The sequence below is a fragment of the Garra rufa genome, chromosome 22 (genome assembly GCF_049309525.1).
Source record: "Garra rufa chromosome 22, GarRuf1.0, whole genome shotgun sequence".
In the NCBI taxonomy this organism is placed as follows: Eukaryota; Metazoa; Chordata; class Actinopteri; order Cypriniformes; family Cyprinidae; genus Garra; species Garra rufa.
Window position 1 is genome coordinate 30,556,269 of NC_133382.1, and position 23,112 is coordinate 30,579,380.

The following is a 23,112-nucleotide window of genomic DNA, read 5'->3' on the forward strand; positions in this document are numbered from 1 at the left end:
AACCGCCATCAGGGTTGAGGGAGGCCATTTTGTCAGGGCCTAAACCCCCCAGTGGAGGGAGATAAATAATTGAGGGCTGCATTCTGCACTTGGGCTGAATTTGAAGCGAACGGGTCTTATGAGGCTCTAAATGGTGGAGTGGAGTGCTGTAAATCATTAATCCACTGCTTTTATCCTCTTTGGTTCAGGTCAGTGTCCTGAAGGCACTAGAGAGCAGTGGGAAGAGAGAGTGAGAGCGGCTTGGACAAACAGATTAGAGTCTTTTCTTCCTCTTCAAGACACGACAGAGCTAGAATGCAAAGCACAAGAGAAAAATCATGTGAAAAGTATTACAACTGCCCCCACTGGCTTGTAATGGAAACAAAATGAACGGCTATTTTTCTTAATAGTGGACCTAAAAGCAAACATGAGCAGAAACTTATTTTGGAGTTTTTGTCAGATACGCTGTCTTTTTGCAGTTTTCTCAATAATTTGTCTTGTCAGTAACTCCTCTACAAAAGAAAAGAAACATATACTATAGCAGAAAGGGTCTAGGGTCATGTGGTGTTGGGGTCAGTGCTTGATGGTCTAATGGAGTCTCGATTGGCACTAAGAGCCTCTGAGAGAAGCATTCATCCTCTCAGAAATGAACGGAGGTCGACTACGAGAACAACTCTGAGTGTTAGATGCTGTTTTGGAGTGAGAGCGAAAACCTTTAGATACAGTTTACCAATTGAACCAATATGTGTTTTTCTGGGCCAATGCCGATTACCACAGATTTTGAACAGAAGTTGTGGTCATAAGTTTACATACACCTTGCAGAATCTGCAAAATGTTAATTATTTTACCAAAATAAGAGGGATCATACAAAATGCATGTTATTTTTTTATTTAATACTAACCTGAATACGATATTTCACATAAAATACGTTCACATACAGTCCACAAGAGAAAATAATAGTTGAATTTATAAAAATGACCCTGTTCTAAAGATTACATACTCTTGGTTCTTAATACTGTGTTGTTACCTGAATGATCCACAGCTGTTTTTTTAGTGTTAGTTGTTAATGAGTCCCTTGTTTGTCCTGAACAGTTAAACTACCTGCCGTCTTCAGAAAAATCTTTCAGGTCCCACAAATTCTTTGGTTTTTCAGAATTTTTGTGTATTTGAACCCTACAATGACTGTATGATTTTAAGATCCATCTTTCCAAACTGAGGACAACTGAGGGACTCATGCAACTATCACAGAAGGTTCAAATGCTCACTGATGCTCCAGAAGGAAAATCAATGATTTAAGAGCAGGGGGGTGAAAACTTTTGAACAAAATGTGTACTTCATTTTTTTTTTTTTTTTAAGATTTTTTTTTGGGCATTTTTGCCTTTATTACGATAGGACAGATCAGACATGACAGGAAGCGAAGTGGGAGGGATCGGGAAAGGTCCTCAAGTCGGGATTCGAACACGGGACGCCCAGAGCGCAACGGCGCTATATGTCGACGTGCTGCCCACAAGGCTATCAGCGCCGACATGTGTACTTAATTTAATGTATTGGGTTTGTTTCTGGAGCATCAGTGAGCGTTTGAACCTTTTGTAATAGTTGCATATGAGTCCTTCAGTTGTCCTCAGTGTGAAAAGATGGATCTCAAAATCATACAGTCATTGCTGGAAAGTGTTCAAATACACAAAAACGGGGGGGTCATTTTTATAAATTCAAATATATTGAACTATATTCAATTATAATATCACAATATTATTGTTTTTTACTGTATTTTTGATCAATAAATGCAGCATAAAGAGACGTATTTCAAAAACATTTAACAAAAATCCCAATTATTCCAAAATTTTAACCAATACTGTAGCTGCAGCATACAGCATAACTGCTACTATAATTACACCAACTTATCTTTCTCTCTCTCTTTCTGTACAGAGACCTGATGCCTAAAACCCTGGAGGGCCAGATCACTATGGAGAAAACACCAAGCTACTTTGTTACCCACGAGGCTCCGGCCCGGATCTACGCCATGTCCCGCGACACCAAACTGATCGTGGTGGTCCGGGACCCCGTCACACGAGCCATCTCCGACTACACGCAAACACTGTCTAAGAAGCCTGACATTCCTACTTTTGAAAGCCTGACATTCAAAAACAGGACTACAGGGTTGATCGACACCTCGTGGAGCGCCATTCAGATCGGCATCTACGCCAAACACCTGGACAACTGGCTGCAGTACTTCCCCATGAGCCAGATCCTGTTCGTGAGCGGAGAGCGGCTGATCAGCGACCCGGCCGGAGAGCTGGGCCGCGTGCAAGACTTCTTGGGACTCAAGAGGATCATCACAGACAAACACTTCTACTTCAACCAGACCAAGGGCTTCCCTTGTCTCAAAAAGGCAGAGGGCAGCAGCAAGCCCCATTGCCTGGGTAAAACCAAAGGGCGGACCCATCCAAACATTGACCCTGAGGTCGTGCAGAGACTTAGAGACTTCTACAGACCTTTCAACATGAAGTTCTACCAGATGACAGGCAGAAAATTTGGATGGGATGACTGATGGTAAACTGAGCCTGGATTTTGAAACAAGGGAGAAACAACTTTACTGTGACCTCACCAGCAACAAAACTATGATAATCCGAAAAGTGGTCCAATCTGGATGTGGAAAATTATAGCCAAGTCCACATCCAACTCAAGTTAGGAACAAAACACTAGGAACACTGAGAATTTCAGATTTGAGATTCAAATTTTTTTTTTACCCAATCAGACTTTAGCCAAAAAAAAAAATTATTTAAACAGCCATATATCACACCTGAAAGCTAAAGAAATCCACTCTAGAACTATGCATTTGGACGTTGAACTGTGAATTATCCACTGTGTCTGGAGTTGGAGATCAGATTAGTTCTTTTGCCATATTTAATGTAAAAAAAAACTAGCTGCTTATATACAGTACCTTTGCAATTATTTGGAAGAAAATATCAAAAGAATAAAAATAAGTGTATTTTTTTTAAATTTATTTATTTAAAAAAAAGATATGTACACATATACAGTTTAACTATTTTGAATAATCTTCACTAAACACCTCCCTTCACTTTTTTGCATGGGAGGGTAGGTGATTTCTTTTGCATTTTGAACCATATAACACAATGCCTTTTCTAAAATGTTTGTTTAAATGTGCACATTTAAATGTTTACCATTCTGTTGACTGAGAGTAATGTTATGTCAAAAATGTTTTTTGTATTAATGGATCAAAAGACAATAATAATGCAGAATATGACGTAATTTCCCCGCAGGTTTCCAATTTGTGATTTGACTGGATGGCAAGCTTTTAAGAGTCCATTTAAAGCTGTGTCTGTATGGAGTGTGTGTGAGAGAAAGAGAGTATAAAAGACATTCAATCAGTGTTTCTCCATTTAAAGGTGATCTGTGTAATTGTTCAATGTTAAAATGCTTTAAATTCACACTTTTGAATGAGCCATCAATAGGTTGGTTTTTGCTTTGAAAGTTGGTGGGTGAACCTGTTTGCAAACTTAAAAGCATTCATTTTTCCTTTTCAATGCTATCAGTGACATTATGCTTTTATAGTTGTGTTTATTTAATTTGAATAATGGATTTTATAAAGCACATTTTTAATAAAAACTACATTTTTAAAAAAATATTGTGATATTGTGATTCTACAGTATTTGCTGTAAAGTAATAGTTCACCCAAAAATAAAAATGGGTTTAAAGTTCACTCGCCCCCAAGCCATCCAAGATGTACTGTAGATGAGTTTGTTTCTTCATCAGAACAGATTTGAGGAAATTTAGCATTACATCTCTTGTTGATCCTCTGTAGTGAATAGGTGCTGTCAGAATGAGTCCAAACAGCTGATAAAAACATCACAATAATCCACAAATAATCCACACAACACACGAAATGTCTTAAAGTAAAAACTGAGTTTTTAAAAAACAAAACAAAACAAAAAGTTGTTTTAACTTCAAATCATTGCTTAAATCCATAACACTTCCTCCAGTAAAAAAATCATCTTCTGTTGTCCTCTCACGTCAAAATCCACCAACATATTTGTTTAGAACTGTTTTGAACAATGTTTGGTCTGTGCATATTTCTCTCCTGATCCAGACAAGATTACTTTTTCACTGGAATTTTTAGCCAGAAGTGATGGTTTAAAGTTAAAAAAAGTTTTAATGTAATAAATGTAAGTGTAATAAATGTAGATTATTTCATAATGTTTTAATCAGCTATTTTAACTCTAATTCTGACGGCACCCATTTACTACAGAGGGTCCCCATTGGTAGGCAAATGATGTAAGGCTAAATTTCACTGAATCTCTTCTGAAAAAAAAAAACACTCTGGATGCACAATTTTCAGCAAATATTGATTTTTGGATGAACTATTCCTTCAATAAGAACTTACAAACAGAGCATATTAGTCTAGAATTACACCACCAGTCAAAAGTTTTTGGACAGTAAGATTTTTGTTTTTTAAAGAAGTCCCTTCTGCTCACCAAGCCTGTATTTATTTAAAAACACTCAAATTTTGAAATATTTTTACTATTTAAAATAACCATTTTCTATTCGAATGTATTTTAAAATGTAATTTATTCCTGTGATTTCAAAGTTGAATTTTTAGCATCATTACTCCAGTGACGTGATCGTTCAGAAATCACTATAATATTCTGATTTGCTGCTAAAAAAAAAAGCATTTATTAATATTATTATGTTGAAAAGGGTTTCTTTGATGAATAGAAAGTTCCGAAAAACAGCATTTATCTAAAATAAAAATCTTTTGTAACATTATAAATGTCTTTATCATTACTTTTGGTCAATTTAAAGCATCCTTGCTAGATAAAAAAGTATTCATTCCTATAATTTATATTGTCAAAAGCTTTTCATTTCAGATAAATGCTGATCTTTGAATCTTTCTATTCATCAAATAATTAAATATTAACAATAATGATAATAAAAATGTTTCTTGAACAGTAAATCAGCATATTAGAATGACTTCTGATGGATCATGTGACTGGAGTAATGATGCCCAAAAGTTTGCTTTGAAATCACAGGAATAAATTACATTTTAAAATATATTCAAATAGAAAGCAGTTATTTTAAATAGTCAAAATATTTCACAACATTACTGCTTTGAATGGCTTTTGGGTCAAAGAAATCTGGGCTTATTTAAAAAGCATTAAACATCTTACTGTCCCAAAACTTTTGACTGATAGTGTATGATACTCTGTTCTTAGTTAATGCCACATAAATCAAATTACGAAAAATAATCAAAATGCAGAGTGTTTTGCGGCTCCAGAAAGGCTCAAGAACATGGCAGCAGACAGCAGCCCTCATCCTCCGCTGGATACAGTCCTATCTGTCCTGCTCCATCCAGCCTCATTGTCTTAGCTTATCTCAGTCTCTTGTCCAAGCCAAGCAGTTGCAGGATGCTCCAAGGCCCCCAGAAGATGGTCCTCATTGTGGGTTTATTATTTTCTGGATTGTGCAAAGGCCTGTCGGGAGTTTGCAATTCTAATTTGGCTGGTTAACGACTGTTTGTCAAGCACCACTGGAAACGGAGACTGCAAGACATGGACAAAATGAACATTTGGATGGTCTGCGTGCACTGGCAACCGCAAAAACCTCTTGAGGAGGAATTGGATTTTTAACCCAACCGTTATCTTTCTTTCTCTCTCTCAGTTTATCACTTGCAAATGTCTCCCCGCTTTAAGGCTCTCGACAGCCACCAGCTCTCCGCCAATCCCTCGTTCCTTGGCTTTCGTTTGTTTTCGTTGTCATCCCCGGCCTCTGTGCTCCCTCGAGTCCCGTCGATCCACTCTGTGTGTTTGTTTAAAAAGAGACTCTGCAGTCAGGCTGGAATCTGACAGTGTTCATTATGAACTTGAACAGTGTGTTAACCTGACTCGCATCAAAATTAAATTCCACAGGTTGGGTTTCTTACAGACTGTATTCCAGCTGTTCAGCCCAACCACATCACAATCCTAATCAAGGGCATCTATATAAAGCTGTCGAATTTAAGGACTGAGATCTTTCTAATGAGCCCACAAGCGCTTAAACACATGCAGTAATCCATACGTCAAAATAATCACCCCTCACTGTAAATCTACAGTGCTATGCATGATGTAAAATCTTCTTATATAACTCAAGCCACTTACTGATTAGATTAAATAAACTGTTTTTAATAGAACATTTAATTATTGGACATTTTATGATTAATACAACCCAAAGTGATTCACATTTAGAGTCCAAATCATTTCAAATTGAATTAAAACATTTTTTGTGGACAATTTCAGCCTTTGTTTAGTTTTTGCAAACTTCAGCACAGAACACTATTTAGAGTCCCAGCCTCAGAGGAGACAAGAGAGCAGTGGATTTATTGATTTATTTACTGTATATTAAGCTGACGCCACACAGATCTAATATAACCATGTGGTTTCTTTCCAAACTGTTTACCTTCAAAGATATAACCGACTGTTTTTGTGACTTGTGTGTATTTGACAGTTTAAGCGTAATAAGACATGAAAGAGAACTTAGCTTAGTACTCACATGCCGTGTGACAGACAGTTTCTGTGCGTGTTTTGGATGTGTATGCTCAGAAAACCATATATCAGACATTTAAACTGTGGTTTAAAATGCATGATTTAACCCAATAGACATGATAATCAAAACCAAACATGCACGAAAACAGTGTGTTTCTGCTTCCACTCAAAATGGGCATTTTCAAAATTATATGTGACCCTGGACCACAAAACCAGTCTTAAGTCGCTGGGGTATATTTGTAGCAATAGCCAAAAATACATACTATGGGTCAAAATTATTGATTTTTCTTTTATGTCAAAAATCATTAGGAAATTAAGTACAGATCATGTTCCATTAAGATTTTTTGTTAAATTCCTACTGTAAACCTATCAAAATGTAATTTTTGATTAATAATATGCATTGTTAAGAACTTTGATTTGAAGTGATTTTCTCAGTATTTTGATTTTTTTGCACCCTCAGATTCCAGATTTTCAAATAGATGTATCTCGGCCAAATATTGTCCTATCCTAACAAACTATACATCAATAGAAAGCTTATTTATTGAGCTTTCATATGATGTATACATCTCAGTTTTGTAAAATTTAACCTTATGACTGGTTTTGTGGTCCAGGGTCACAAATGATCTGTGAGGTATTTTGAGCTGAAACTTCACAGACACATTCTCGGGACACTACAGAATAATAGGTCTCCTTTAATATTTCATTTAATTAGTGGATGGTTTTTATAATGAATTCAATTCAGCCTGAAGTGATTCACTTTTGAGACTCTAAATCTTTTCAAATTTAATTAAAACACAACCATTTTTTGTGGATATTTTTAGCCTTTGTTCAGTTTTTGCAAACTTCACAGTATAGAAACTTTGAAATTAAAGACCTGAATTAGTTTTAACTAATAAAATATGAACAGATTTTAAAACACTAGGTATCATAAACATGATTGTAAATGGCTACAGAGAAAAACTGGACATCATACAAAAAAAAAAGACTGAGAATCACATACTTTCAAGTTGTCCCGAACACTACAAACTCATGCAGAAACATGCGTCTCGTGACTTGAAGACGCGTGACAAAATGAAACCAATATGTTTTCTAAGAACGGCTCAAAATGTTAAACGTTTGGAATCCTCTGACTGGAAAGAATCACAGTTTGAAACAAAAAAAGGAGATTCTGTGCCCATCACACACTACGCAATTTTTGGCAGAATCTGTTAACCTACTCTAACCGACAAAAATCTGCAGATTGCCTCTGACTTTTGCCAGCTATTGTTGACGTGTCCAAACTGAAAAACAGGTCAAAAATCTGGACAAAGAGTGTATATTCCTGCCTTTACACTGCTGTTAGTCAGATTTTAAATCCTGAATGTTCTAAGAATGATACTTGAATTTTGAATTGGTCTTGAATTTCAATCTATTTGCATATTGGATTTTGATTGGTGTTTGATTGAATCTGTTTAACCATCTAAGCTGCATTTAGTAGTAAAGACAGTGGCACACTAAGGCTCTGAATATGAAAACAAAACCATACCCACACACACACACACACACACACACACACACACACACACACACACACAAAAGAGACTGTACCTGTTCGCAGCTGTCACTGAGGGTTTGTGGAGGGTGAAGACACCTGTGTGTAGTCACTTGTGCACAATTACCCCCTTTCAGTCTTCTGTTAACCCTGATAGAGAGAAAAAGAGAAAGTGGATTAGACACAAATAGCAATATTTGCCTCCTGAAAATGATAAAATACAAACTGTATGATTTTGAAATCCAACTTTTCACACTGAGGACAACTGAGGGACTCGTATCCAACTATTACAGAAGGTTCAAACACTCACTGATTCTCCAGAAGGAAATCTAATGCATTAAGAGCCAGGGGGTGAAAACTTTTGAATTTGATTAGGGTAAATGTAACTTATTTTGTCATCTGGGAAACATGTAAGTATCTTCTATAGTTTCTGAAGGGCAGTACTAAATGAAAAATAAATATATGATATTTAGGTAAAATAAGAAAAATGTTCATTCTGTTCAAAAGTTTTCACCCCCTGTTCTTAATGCATCGTTTTTACTTCTGAAGCATCAGTGAGCATTTGAACCTTCTGTAATAGTTGCATATGTCCCTTAGTTGTCCTCGGTGTGAAAAGATGGATCTTAAAATCATACAGTCATTGTTGGAAAGGGTTCAAATACACAGAAATGCTGAAAAACCAAAGAATTTGTGGGAATTTGTGTGAAATATCTTATTCAGGCCAGTACTTAATATAAAAAATACCATGCATTCTGTATGATCCCTCTTTCTTTGGTAAAATAATTAACATTTTGCAGACTCTGCAAGGTGTATGTAAACTTTCGACCTGCAGATCTAGGTAAAATCTAGATAAAATAAGGAAAAGGTATTTGAGACAGATAAAGGCATCCAGTACAGATGTTGCGTGCACGGTTCCTTAAAAAGGTCATGCAATGTAAATGAGAATATGGAGGGGATCAATGGTCACCTTTGATGCTGTATAGTGATGGTGGTCTCTACTACTCACACATGCAACTATTCTGACATTATATCGCGCATAAACACACCCAGAGAGCAGTCAGCCCTGCGGTTGGCCATCAAGGGGATCTGCACTTTGTTTTCGCTGGATCTCAGAAGCTATGCTTAATCTTCATAATCATCTGAGCAAACACAATTCAAAAGCGCAATCCAAAGCCTATATTAATAAAAGAGCTTTTCAGCCCTGCGTCTCGGATGGGTTTTTAAATGGTTTTGTTTCATCTTCGTGTGGACGTCCAGTCCAGACAAAGAGTGAGTGATTTTCAAATGAGGCAGAGCTCAAGGCCAAACGTCCTGGGTAAACATATCAAAATCTGCATTTAATAGACTCATTTGTCGCTGTCATGAAACAGACCAGTTCTTTTCATGATCTGATTAAGAGGTATTTTATGAACAGATGTCACTCCGACTGGAAATATGTTGTTTACAGACGCAAGTTCTTGTCAAGTGCCAGTCTGGAAATAAAGAAAATTGACAAAATTGGTCAATTTGAGAACAGGCGACTGTCCCATTATAACACTAGGGGTATTAACACATATGTTCAGAAGGAAAACAGAAGCACCTCTTCAAACATCTTCATATATTGTTCTTAACTCTGCAAAATTGCAGCTTTTTATGGAAATATTAATAAAGATTTCTACCCAAAGCCCAGAAAAACAAGGTAACAGGAGTCTCAACAGTCCAATCCCAGACAGCCTGGGAGTTGAACAAAAACTTTCAAAGGCACCTGGGAGCTGCTTTTGACTCAGAGGGTTTCCTATTTGCTCTGTAGGTCCATCAATGTTCGTATGCATAATACAGTCATCATGAAATGAGTTCACAATCAGAAATATTTGTAAGCAAAACAATTTGAAAAGTAACAAGTAACAAGACTCAAATTTGATCTGTCAGCAAATAAGAGGATCAAGAAACCACTTCTTTATTTTACAGGTAGATGAAAACTTTATTGTTTTAGGAACATAAACACATTACACATACAGTTGAGGTCAAAAGTTTACACCCCCCTTTCAGAATCTGCAAACCAAAATAAGAGGGATCATACAAATCGCATGTTATTGTTTCTTTAGTACTGACCTGAATAAGATATTTCACATAAAAGATGTATTCCACAAAAAAAAAAAATATTTGAATTTATAATAATGACCCCGTTCAAAAGTTTACATCCCCTTGATTCTTAACACTGTGTTCTTAATTGAATGATACACGGCTGTGTTTTTTTGTTTAGTTGTGTCCCTTGTTTGTCCTGAACAGTTAAACCGCCTGCCGTTCTTCGGAAAAATCCTTCATGTCCCACAAATTCTTTGGTTTTCCTGCATTTTTGTGTATTTTAACCCTTTGAGATCCATCTTTTCTTTTTTCTTTAAATCCTGTTTAAAGGCTGGTTTTAGTTGTTTTTTTTCACCAGGGCATGAACTCAAAATCGAATTAAGATCCATCTTTTCACACTGAGGACAACTGAGGGACTCATATGCAACTATTACAGAAGGTTCAAACGCTCACAGATGCTCCAGAAGCAAAAACGATGCGAAAACTTTTGAACAGAATGGAAATGCTTACTTTTTTTTTTTTACACCAATATCATATTTTTTTATTTAGTACTGCCCTTCAGAAATTAGTTACATGTTTCCCAGAAGACAAAATAAATTAAATTTACCCTGATCTTCAAAATCAAAAAGGTTTTCACCCCCTGGCTCTTAACGCATTGGATTTTCTTCTGGAGCATCAGTGAGCGTTTAAACCTGTACAAGTTGCAGACAAGTCCCTCAGTTGCCCTCAGTGTGAAAAGATAGATCTTAATTGGATTTTGAGTTCATGTTGACTTGATATGTTGCTCATTATTGATCAATTTTTACAGGATTGAAAACAAACCAAGCAAGAAATGTTCTCATAAAAAGACCTTTTAAACCAAATTCTAGTGAAAACAGTGTGACACTGATTTATTGCAATAATTGACTTTTATCACATTCAACGGGAGGTCCTCTTACACTTGTGAACAAGATGAAACCGTATCACCTATTGAAACCGACGAACGCGAAACACTCGGTCAGATACTCCATCAAATATACATGCTGATAAATGGCTCGTCCTTGTGATAGGGACGGTAAGAAAGCGCAGCGTGAGACGAGTGGGACCATCTTGTTTCTTGGTGGCCCGCAACAAACGGCTCTAAATAAGTAATAAACGAGTTTGTCAATTCAGTAAGTTTATAAATTAATGAAAAGCTCAGTGTTTACCCTGTCCTCATTATAAAGGGCAGAACCTGAAAACACATAGAGCACATTGTATTCAAACCGCACACACACACTTAAAATGCACACACACACACTTGAACAACACAGCTCAGTCAAGCAAAGCAAGTGATGATGAAGATTATAAATAATTAACGCCGTCCGAGTGCCAAAGTGCCATGCTAAGAGATGACATGCAAACAGACGGGGGGCAAAGTCAGCGACTCGAGTGGGAATTATTCATGACCCCGGCACGCCACGCGGGCGGCTGGATCAAGAAGCAACAGCGGTGATGGACAGGGTGCCACCTAAATAGTGTGCTTGTTTGCCATCCCAGTCAACATCACAAAGGACCACACTCACTGAAGAGCTGAGGAACGGTCTGGAAATGCAGTCTGCTCTGGATTTATTGGGTTGTGTGCGCTGGTGCGCCGACACTTTCTGCCAGGGTGCTGCTGGATAAATCAAGCTGCGCTCAGGAAGCCTGTATGTGGTTAAGATGGAAATTGTGGAGAGTACATAAATTCTGCTCGGGCAAGAAAAGGCCAAAGGGCAGCAATTAACCTCCTTGGGGAAGGTGAAACAGACCACTGGAAAATTTCAGAGAGCGTCAGAGCGCATAAAATAGTGAGAGAAAGAAAGAGAGAGAACAATGCCTGATCGGCTCATAGGGAGTCAGGACGTCAAACAATCTATATTTACTTTCTAGCCTACTCTTATCACAGCACGAGTTTCCTATACTTATTTCATCCCACAGGAAATAAAAAGCACAAATGAGGTGTTTCAAATGTCTATAGTGGCACGCCGCAAACCAAAAAACACAATTACCTAATTTTAAAACGGAATAAAAATAATAGGAAGTAGCTAACCGCCAAGTTACGTTTGAAGTGTAGAATTTATGGATTAATATACAAAATAAATATCTATATGCTAATAAAATCTGCATATTTATTTATATGTATGTAAGTATGATACTGATCCAGTTATTGATTTCATGCATTTTTATTAATATTATATATGTGTACTTTTACAATTTATTGATATCTAATATTAAATGTAATAGAACTGAGCATCACAGATTTCTGAAGGATCATGTGACATTGAAGACTAGAGTAATGGCTGCTGAAAATTCATCTTTGCCATCACAGAAATAATTACATTTTAAAATATAGTACAGTTGTTTTATATTGTATCAATATTTTACACTTTTACTGTGTTTACTGTATTTTTTTAATCGAATAAATGCAGCCTTGGTAAGCATAAATAACCTAAAGCAGTTTAAAAACCTTTTTAAAAATTATTTCAGCAGCCATTACTTCAGTTTCACAGTTGAAATTTCTACCTTTATTCCTAAGAAATTTAAAAAGAAATAGAAATAGGAATAGGGACAATATGACCAAAATGTTGTATCACTATATGAGTATTTTTATTTAATGGTAGCAATATATTTACCGATTTAGTTATTTTTGCTTTAAAAAAGATCTTTATGATGTAAAAATGCAGAAACTTTCATTATTCTTGTCACCAGTGTCAATATCACAAAAAACTATAGAAGCCGTTTCTGCCTTTGAATGAAAAATAAAAAAGGTAATTGCAACATTTTATCTCACAATTTTGACTTTTTTCTCGCAATTGTGACTTCACATTTTGCAATTCTGTTTTATTTTTCCCTCAGAATTGTGAGATATAAACTCACAATTGCGAGTTCTAAAATCAGAATTGTAAGAAACTAGCAATTCTCAGAAATGAAGTCAGAATTGAAAGATATAACTTTTTTTCTCGGAATTGCAACTGTATATCATTTCATCACGCAATTGCGAGTTATAAAGTCATAAACTCGTAATTTCTAAGAACATAAGTCTTTTTTCCCTCAAAACTGGACTTTATTACTCGCAATTGCGAGTTTATATCACAATTCTGAGAAAAAAGTCAGAATTGCAAGAAAAAGTCAGAATTGCGAGATATAAAGTTTTTTTTTCAGAATTGCAACTTTATATCATTTCATCACACAATTGTGAGTTATTAGGTCAGAACTGTGAGATATAAACTCACAATTCTAAAAACATATAACTCTTTTTCTTCCCTCAAAACTGGACTTTATTACTTGCAACTGCAATTTATATCACAATTCTGAGAAAAAAATCAGAATTGCAAGAAAAAGTCATAATTGTGAGATATAAACTTGCAATTCTAAGACAGTCTCTTTTTTCCCTCAAAACTAAATCTAAATATCAAAAAGTCAGAATTGTGAGAAACATCAAAATTGTGAGATTCAAACTCACAATTGTAAGTTTATATCTCACAATGCTGACTTTATAACACGCAATTGAGAGTTTATATTGAACAATTTGGTGACAAAAGGTCAGAATTGCAAGTTTGTATCACACAATTGCACAAAAAAAGTCTGAATTGTGAGATAAAAAGTTACAATTACCTTTTTTTATTCACTGGTGGAAAAGGCTTGCATAAATAACTAATACTAGCCTAAAAAAAAAACTCAAGCTCTGAAGATGAGTAAACAGTCAGAGATTAAAAGAGAGTAAGAAACTAATTACAAGCAATAGGACAAAAAAACAACAGTAGAAAATAAATAAGAAATGTTGCACACATTGTATAATGTAATCAAATGTGAGAAACATCTGAGGTGATACTTAATTGAAAAGAATTAAATAAATGAAGAAAATCACACTTTTCTCCATAATGCATCATGCAGTAACTTCCTCGTTTATTTTTTTTCTCCAGCCATGACAAATGTGCTGCTGTGAAGTGCAGCGAGTCTATAAGTCCCAGTTACAGCCTTATAAATATGCAGTTTGTTATTTTTCACAGTAGTGGGTTTTCTCAAGGTCTCGCTATTTGATTAATGCATCTTAAACCTGACGACAGTGTAAACAGGTTATGTTACGTCTGAGCCAGACAAGCCTATACAGGCATTCCATGTTAGGCTTTAGTATGACATGAAATGTGCCTTTGTTTTGCTTTAGGCACCTTTTCCTGAGACATATACATGAGTTACATGTTACTGTACATATTTATGGAAATTATTATGGAATACGGCCTACAACTACAGACAAACCGGCTGGCAATTTGAAAAATGAAAGAAAGACATCAATTACGCAGCTGTATTTGCTCAGGTGACTGACCTCTTGGTAAACAAAGTCTATGTTGTAGTACTTAACTAATGTGCTGTATATAAAATAGCACGTTAAGCTAATTTTTACAGGTCTGCTTCATCTGAGAGCACTGCATGCAGCACTGCATGATTATTTATGTGCAAATGAAATCCAACAAAACAAACGATTACTGTAGCCCCTCTTTGGCCGAGGGTGATATAGGGAACATGATCCAGGTAAGTGTGGTGGCATCTATGTGTGTCTACTAGGGTCAGATAACAGAGTCCAGGTGGCAAACCAGGAGCACCCTGAGGACATGCTTGAGAGCTTTGTTTTGCATTTCTAATCCCTCGTTCCCTTTCTCTCTTGTTGGCGTCACCTGATCCCAGGTGAGGTGAAAAGGAGGATCGGATCAACACAATGAAGCCCTTTTAATTAGCAGCAACGCTGGGATTCGCTCGAGAGGAGCCGATGAAAGACGAGCATCACAAGCACAGGCTGTACAGTAATTGCTCTGTGCTTTACGTTTTATCAGCTGATATCATTGAAGAATTTGGAATCGAGCCACCGGTATCAATTTCTACAGTCAACATGAAATCAAAACGGACCTTATTTACTTAATGTACATTCCTGGCCTTCGCATCACAGTTGAAATACCTCAAATGTATCTTATTTTTGTGGCTCAAGGTGGTGTAACTACAAAAAGAAAGTCTAAAATTAAAATCTAGCTTGGGAACATACAATAATATTAAAGGTATAGTCCACCCAAAAATGAAAATTACTCCATGATTTACTCACCCTCAAGCCATCCTAGGTATATATGACTTTATTCTTTCAGACAAATACAATCTGAGTTATTTTTAAAAATGTCCTGGCTCTTCCGAGCTTTATGATGGCAGTGGATGGGTGTTGAGATTTTGAAGTCCAATAAAGAGCATTCATCCATCATAAAAAAGTACTCCACATGGCTCCAGGGGGTTAATAAAGGCATCCTGAAGTGAATCGATGTGTTAGTGCATAAAAAAACATCTATTTACAACTTTATAAACCGTAATCTCTAGCCTCTTCTAACTGTCGTTGAACTGCGTTCACGAGAAAGTGGCGTTCGAGCAAAGGAAAACCAGTCTCCTCTTGGTTTACATCGAAATCCTCTGACATTTTTTTTAACAAATCTTTGTTTTATACTTCTAATTTTGATTTGCGCTCTTACGCTACATCTTTGTCTTGCGTAGTCCGCTGGAACGCCACTCTCTTGTAAACTCATGCACGACATTTAGCGGAAACTGGAGATTACAGTTTATAAAGTTTTAAATATGGATATTTTTCTTACACAAACGCAATGATTCACTTCAGAAGTACTTTTTATTTTGGACGGATGCACTTTTTCGGGCTTCAAATTCTCAACACCCATTCACTGCCATTATAAAATGGATGGCTTAAGGATAAGTAAATCATGAGGTCATTTTCAATTTTTGGGTGAACTATTCCTTTAAGATTACTTAAGTAGAAATATTAAAGGGTTAGGGATGGATGGTGAGTAAATAATGGGCTAATTTTCATTTTTGGGTGAACTTAACCCTTTAAGATTAAAAGAACCTTAAAAATCATAAAAAAATTATATTTCTTAATAACATTCCAAATTGAAATTAAATGCATATACCATGCATTTTTAAAAATGTTAAAATGTAAAAAAAAAAAAAAAAAAAATGTATGTATATAGATATAAAAAAAAAAATAATATTATATATTTTGACCTTTTAGTTGAGGTCAGTTCAAATAGATTAAGTAAGAAAAAAATAAATAAATAAAATAAAAAGTAATTGCGAGAATGATATAGTCAAGATATGAAAAATACTATTTTATGGAAATACAGATAAAGGCAGTCAGCAATGTTGGCTGGGTGTGTTCTTTGAAAAAATGTTTTGAATCAATTAGTTTGACATTTAGCACGGAGCAGGCATGCCGTCGCTTCTAACCTCCAGGTTACAGAAAACCTGTATTTGTTTAAGCCCTCTCTCTAGCCCACATTACTGAAATATGGCTTCTCATAATGAGCAACACACCATGTCTTCTTTCAACAGCGGAAGTCTGACACGCCCGCTGGGCCTTTGGCTCTCCATCTCCCCAGTTTAGCAGTCCGACCACACTTACATCCCAAATCCAGCCCCCACTACAGTACACCACAGCACACGGGACCACCATGACAAATGAGTCACTGGAGCAGAAACAAATGCCAACAAAGTACAAATGAGGCCTCTCTTGAGATTTTGAGGTGAGGTGAGCTCACCTATCATCACACGAATACAGTAGTCCAGGGCGACTTTCTCTTGGCATTTGGTCAGCGAACAGACGCACAGGTTCTCAAAGAAGAGGTTAGAGGTCAAGTTTGTGTTTTGACAGAGTCCTCTCTCTGGACTTTCTGAGGCAGCGGTTCAGAATGGGAGTTTGACTTCGCCTCAGGGCCCTCTGGGGAACGGCAGTCCAGGATGAAGGCCAAACGAGACATCGATAACAATCATGACAGAAACAGGGTTGTGTTAAGTCACTCAGCAAGTTGTTCAAGTAGATTTTAAAGATGAATAATGGTAAAAGAACGAGCAATACATCAACACGTTTCTCTATTTGTCCAAAAACGTTACGCTAGAAACGTCAGTAGGACATGAACAAAAAGAACTGGACCTTCCTTGGTCCTTGTGGAGCCCATGGGACGTCTGAAACGACTATTTCAGCCACTTCAATCACAGTTATATCTCTTCATGCCAGAGCAGGTTATATGGCCCACATTAAAAGATCTTTATTTCCTGGTTTCAGATGGTGTCCTCTCCAGCACACCATGGAAATCGAGTTTCAGGCCAAAAAAAAGCAGAGGCGGCAACAGCAAGCCGTTAAAATCTCTACCCAGCCTTTACTGACACACAGACTTCCCTTTGAGGACTAACCAGGCAAAACGAGGGAGGATTGGCTCTTCGTAAGAGTTATGGAAGCCCTGATCCCATTACTCGCCCCTTGAAGAATGTATCTGTGTGGCTCGAGCGCTTTTAACCTTTCGCTGCTCCTGGCTCTGGATCACCAGGGCAGTCCAGCGCCTTTTTAAAGCATTGCTTTTTGTCAACCTGATGGGCCTTCTTCCTAAAGAGCATCTGTATTTCAGGGGGCTTCACTTGGGAAGTAGTATATCCTCATTTCGAGAGCACTTGCCTCTGGACACATGAAGCAATCTTCAAGCTGAAGAGCACTGGAAATGGTATAACTGCTGTCAGTTTGAGTGAAGCAAAGTCGTCAGAAATCATATAAGATGGGGGAGGGAAATTACAGAAATAGTAGAGGAAAAGACATAAGGTTAAACAGTCATTGACAGCGGTCTGTAAGACAAGACAAACTGGCTTGTGGGAAAAGATGAGTAGCAATAGTCTTGAGTTACATCAAGAGGTTGCATTTGGTTTCAGTGTACAAATACTTTTTTACTTGCAAATGGGTTTGTATGCAAAACAAACAAGGTGAGGAAGAATGGAAAGTGAACACTCCCTGGCTGGTTTATGCTGGTTAGAGCTAGTTAAGAAGTCTTCTGGAAACAGCATATTCTTAGCCTGGGTGTCCCCATACTGCCTTGCGCAGCGCGATTTTATTCACGCTTCTAGTCAGTCTGGAAACCATGGACCTAATTTTCACCTAAGATAGGGAACCAATCACAGAACGGGGAGGGAGCAGCAAGACGATGACGCCTTCTATGCGACTCACCGAAGGATCCAGCATGGCAGCAGACGCAAAGTTATCTTTCGTGTCTGTCACTGGACGCGAGCGGCGCGACCCGACGCGACAAATGACATTAGAATGCAAGTTTATTTTGAAAAAAGAGCAACTTTTGACGTTCGCTCTACATACGTCATCCGGTATAATTGAAACGATTGGCTATGAGCTACGCACAGCGCATTTGATAGACATTCGTATCGCCCAATAAACGGCTCTGGGCATTCGTTAACCACGCCTCAAATACGAGAAAATGAACATGTGGTTCCCAGACCACGAATCATGACGAAGTCATAACGTGGTCTGGTGATAGCCAGGCTAGCATATTCTAAGCTTTTCAACAGAATCACCAAATGCACAGATGGAGAAACCAAATGTTTTTATCTCATTCTTTCTACCACAAAAGTCAATAGTGGCTTCTTGGAAAGAATCTAACAAAATTTCAAGAAAATCAAATAGGCCTTCCAGTTGTTAAAGGATTAGATCACTTCCAGAACAAAAACTTCCTGATAATCTACTAACCCCATGTCATCTAAGATGTTCATGTCTTTCTTTCCTCAGTCGAAAAGAAATTACGGTTTTTGAGGAAAACATTTCAGGTTTTTCTGCACATAGTGGACTTCAATGGTGGCCAACAGGCTGAAGATCCAAATTGCAGTTTCAATGCAGCTTCAAAAGACTTTACATGATCCTAGCCAAGGAATAAGGGTCTTACCTAGCGAAACGATTGATCATTTTCTAACAAAAAATAAAAATGTATATACTTTTTAACCACAAATACTCATCTTGCACTAGCTCGAACTCATGTAGTCGGTACCGACCCAGTGTTTACAAAGCAAACGTGTAAAGTCAAACGCTCTTTACAAAAAAAAAAAAAGATAAAACAATGATGCCAGGTGATTTTGAAATTGGAGGAAAAAATTTGATGGAGTTTTTCGCCCTACCCTACCATTTTGAACTAAAGTACACAGACGAATAACTAACCGAGCATGACCTTTCCAACAAGATCTGAGAGAAAGAAAGACGTCTTGAACATCTTGGATGACATGGGGCCGAGTAAATTATCAGAAAATTTTTGTTCTGGAAGTGAACTAATCCTTTAAGACCAATTAAAAAGTCAAAGACCTGATGTGACATACTGCTGTAAAAGCTGAAGCTATTAAAGTTTAGAACTTTGAACTTGAGCTCTGAACTAGCACAAAATTTGGACGTATTCTTCAGAATGTATCTTTATCCCCCTTTTGATGAGACAGGTGCAAGAGTGATGTGAATGTAAAATACATTCTTAAAACCATGTGCATATGCCAAAAGTACTCGACAGACGCCAAGAAATGGATTCCTGGAGCATGTGAACAACAGATGCTGGATAAGCAATGCTTCAGTAACATGTGTCTGTTTTGAGAAAGCCGCTAAATGATTAACAGGAGTGAATGCATTGAGGAGCTAAACATTAAATTCTACAAAAAGTGGGAAAAATGCAAGCAGAGAGAGTTTGTGAGGAAAAAAATACATAAAAAAATGTACAAATGAAAATGGAAAATGTGACAGAATTCCATAGAACATATCAATGGTCACTCAGCTATTTGGTGCTGTGCAATATACTGTAAAATATCAAGTTTCCCAAAGTTTAAGGAGAAAAGATGTCTAGACGTGGTCTAATGTGTTATATTTGGTCTGTTTTTCCATCAGTATAGTGATAAAGACTCTGTGGCTCTGTCTTACTGACATCAGCCCTTTAATTCTTGAAAAACAAATTGTTGAGGTAATCCTTGTTGTTATGGGATTTTCCAATTTTCCAGTCCTGAATATCACAAGTCATCCATTTCATCATTTCATCAGTAAACTGTGTCTCCTGGACAGGTTTTGTGGACCACAGTCAGCAGGTCTTTTGAGGAAAACTCCTCAATCAGTTTACAGATTTTGTGAACTGGCCACACAAAATGGCAAATGCGTCACAAAGTTATAGCTTTTTGGATTCTTTTTGTCCAGATAGCAATAAAAAGCTGTATATGGGTTGCAAACCGCCAAATGCACCTTTTTAAAATATAGATCCAAACGTCTCTAATGGCTAACAGGAAAACAGAGGGCAAAAAAATCATGGAACATTATATTCAGACGCACACATTCTCGTAATGCTGTGGTAATGTACGGAAAAACGACGTAAATTTTCTCTATAGCTCATGCTCTGGAGGTTCCAGGGCTCAGAACATTTCATGCGGTTCTAGATTGTTAATTTTAATATAGGGAGGTAAAAGACGAAGGGTAAAGTGTGGAACATTATCAAATCTTGGTCAATGAAGCATTGGAATGGATTTTTGGAGGCCATTCAACTCTAGTCGTCCTATAGATGAGCTTGTAGAAAATAGCTGCCAAAAGAAGAGTAAATGTACCGAAATCTGTTAAACCTCTAGCTGCTCTGATTTCATAATGTATAAGTTTAAAAGTCATTTTCAGATGTATCGCTTTCCATTTTAGCAGTGGTTACAGAAAATCAGAAAGCTATCATGACACTGTATTTTCATGAGTGCCGATGTTGTGATACATTCCAACAACTTGTTCAAATCCCTCTATTCTCAGCTCGTAAATCGCAGAGTGTTGACTGGTTTACTGGTAAGGTTTCTGTGGCGACAAGTTTCTAGGTGATGGTTTGGTACTCTTGGGGTATACAGCGTGTTTTATGAATGACCGTGGCTGTTGAGAGTTGATCCAGTGGCTTAGAAAAAGGCCCGACGCACACTAACAGCACAGCTTGGGAACAGCTGTAGAAACATTTTCTCAGCCTGTTTTTTCGCCCACCGATTCAAAGAGTTATTAGCAGTTCCACGATGAAGCTTCAACAGGCGCGGTGGAATGGATTCCGCTGATGGAGACAAAAAGAAATATTTGGAATATAATGAATAGGACTCACAGTAAGAAGCACGTATTCAATCCACACCAGGGGTTCGGTTTGCCTTCAGATCTCCCCTCCAAAACCGTTCCCCCGTCTCATCATAATGGATTTATGATCGATAATCTCATCAATCTGTTATACATCAACTGCAGTCATGTCTGTGTTCTAAATGCCTAAGATGCCGGGTCAGCTGAAAGACACTGTCAGACATACTCAGGACACACTGTTGAAAGAACGCAGATGTTAGTGGTGGGAGCAAATGAATCTTTAACATGGCCAAATGTAAGACTTGCATGCACAAATGGAAAAAAACACACATGCAGGGGTATTCTGACTTTTAACTGACCAATAGCAGGTTTATTTGCTACACACTTATTAGTCAATACCACAAACGGTATAGGAGGAGACAGACCATTTGGAGAAATAATAATGAGTAGTGGTGCTGCTGCCGATATCTGTGGAAGCCCGTTTCCACCACTGAATAGAAAATTAAAAAAGGTTATTGCGAATATATCACAATTGCATGATGCAAACTCACAATTCTGACTTTTTTTTCTGAGATATTGTGAGATATAAACTTACAATTGCGAGTTAGAATGTCAGAATTCATTAAATTCTTTTATTAATTCTATTTACCTACTTTTTCCTAATTTAATATCTTTTGCACGCAGAATGGAGGTTTAACGACTTCAGATTCCACCAGACTGCAATTTAAATCTGAACATATTACTAAAGTCATGTCCCTCAACGGCCATCTTTGAAACGCCTCTGGGACATGCAAGCACATCTCTTTGAAACATCAATTACATATTTTAACTCACCAATGAAATCTGACAAGAACTGCCTCATACATATAGTTCCTTGTGCTCCAATAGCGTTAAAAAGCTTATTTTTCAGGCGAGATCAGCCAGTGCGCATGCGCAGAACTAAGCGCACGTCTCAGAACTCTGGCCGTTTCTATAGCAACCGGGACTTCTAACTGCAGCTTACAATGACGCGCTGCCTTTACTAATCAACGATTGGCTGTTTCATTGAGAAGGCGGGGCTTCGCGACCATAATGAGCGATGCATATTTCTCCATTCAAAACAATAAGAGTGACACTATAGTCTTTGATATTACACGCTGAAAAGACGCTCTCTACTGGAGAAACTAACAACATGACAAATACTGACAGCTAAACAAATAAAGACATGTTGACCAGAGATTTGTCTTGTCATATAGCCCAAAAAGTATTTGGATATAAACCACAGAAATATCACTGCATTAGATAAGTTACCAAACTAAAAATTATATGCATTCATTGTTCTTTTATACCAAATATATTTACTGAATTTAGACAAATTATTATATAAATATTATCACAGCAATACTGGGATTAAAGGTCCTAGTTTAGATATAAACATTGATGTCTATGGTAGAGATAAAATAAAGCACTTCATCTTTTGAAAGTAATTGCTTCAACTACTTGCTTCAAATAACGTTTGTGTCAATTGCATTATGTCGCCACTAGGTGGACACAAGTAACTGTTAAAAAATGTATTTGTCATTGAACAGAGACTGATTAAAAAACGCTGATTCATGATTATAATTTTATGAACATTTATTAATTCAAACCACTTTTTCCATAGATTTATTATATAAAATTGTTGTATTAAATATAGTATATTTTAAATACATATATTATGTATTGAATGTTTAATAATTCATTTAAACGAATTAAACAATTTTTAAACACTGCAGCAACTTTTTTGCTTAGTTTCGAATTGCGGAGAAATCGTGATCTCGATTTGATCTCTAAAAAACTCAAACTAAAACTGAAACTAAAATATATAAGAACTAAATAGAAATGTGTTCACAAAAATAAAAACGAAACTAAAACTAACAAAATTGTTAATGAAACTAATAAAAATTAAACTACATTTTATTGCAAATTTGAAAATATATTAAAGTAAAACGAATTTTAAAAAGCAAAACTATAATAAAGCTTGGTTCATAATTCATATCCGATTTGTCCATAAGTGGTCTTTCCTTTTATGGAATGTGCGCTGGTTTCTATGGCAATGCCGTTGC

The 23,112-nt window shown here is 36.8% G+C and overlaps 1 protein-coding gene across 1 annotated transcript in view; it reads left to right on the forward strand.

Annotated features, from left to right (window-relative positions):
* The window catches only part of LOC141297833 (heparan sulfate glucosamine 3-O-sulfotransferase 3A1), a 46,503-nt gene extending 42,905 nt beyond the window's left edge, over positions 1–3,598 (forward strand). The window contains exon 2 of the mRNA XM_073828296.1: positions 1,906–3,598. Coding sequence (XP_073684397.1) covers positions 1,906–2,527 — 622 coding nt within the window. The 3' untranslated portion in view covers positions 2,528–3,598. The remainder of the gene's footprint in view (positions 1–1,905) is intronic.
* The last annotated feature ends 19,514 nt before the right edge of the window (positions 3,599–23,112 follow it).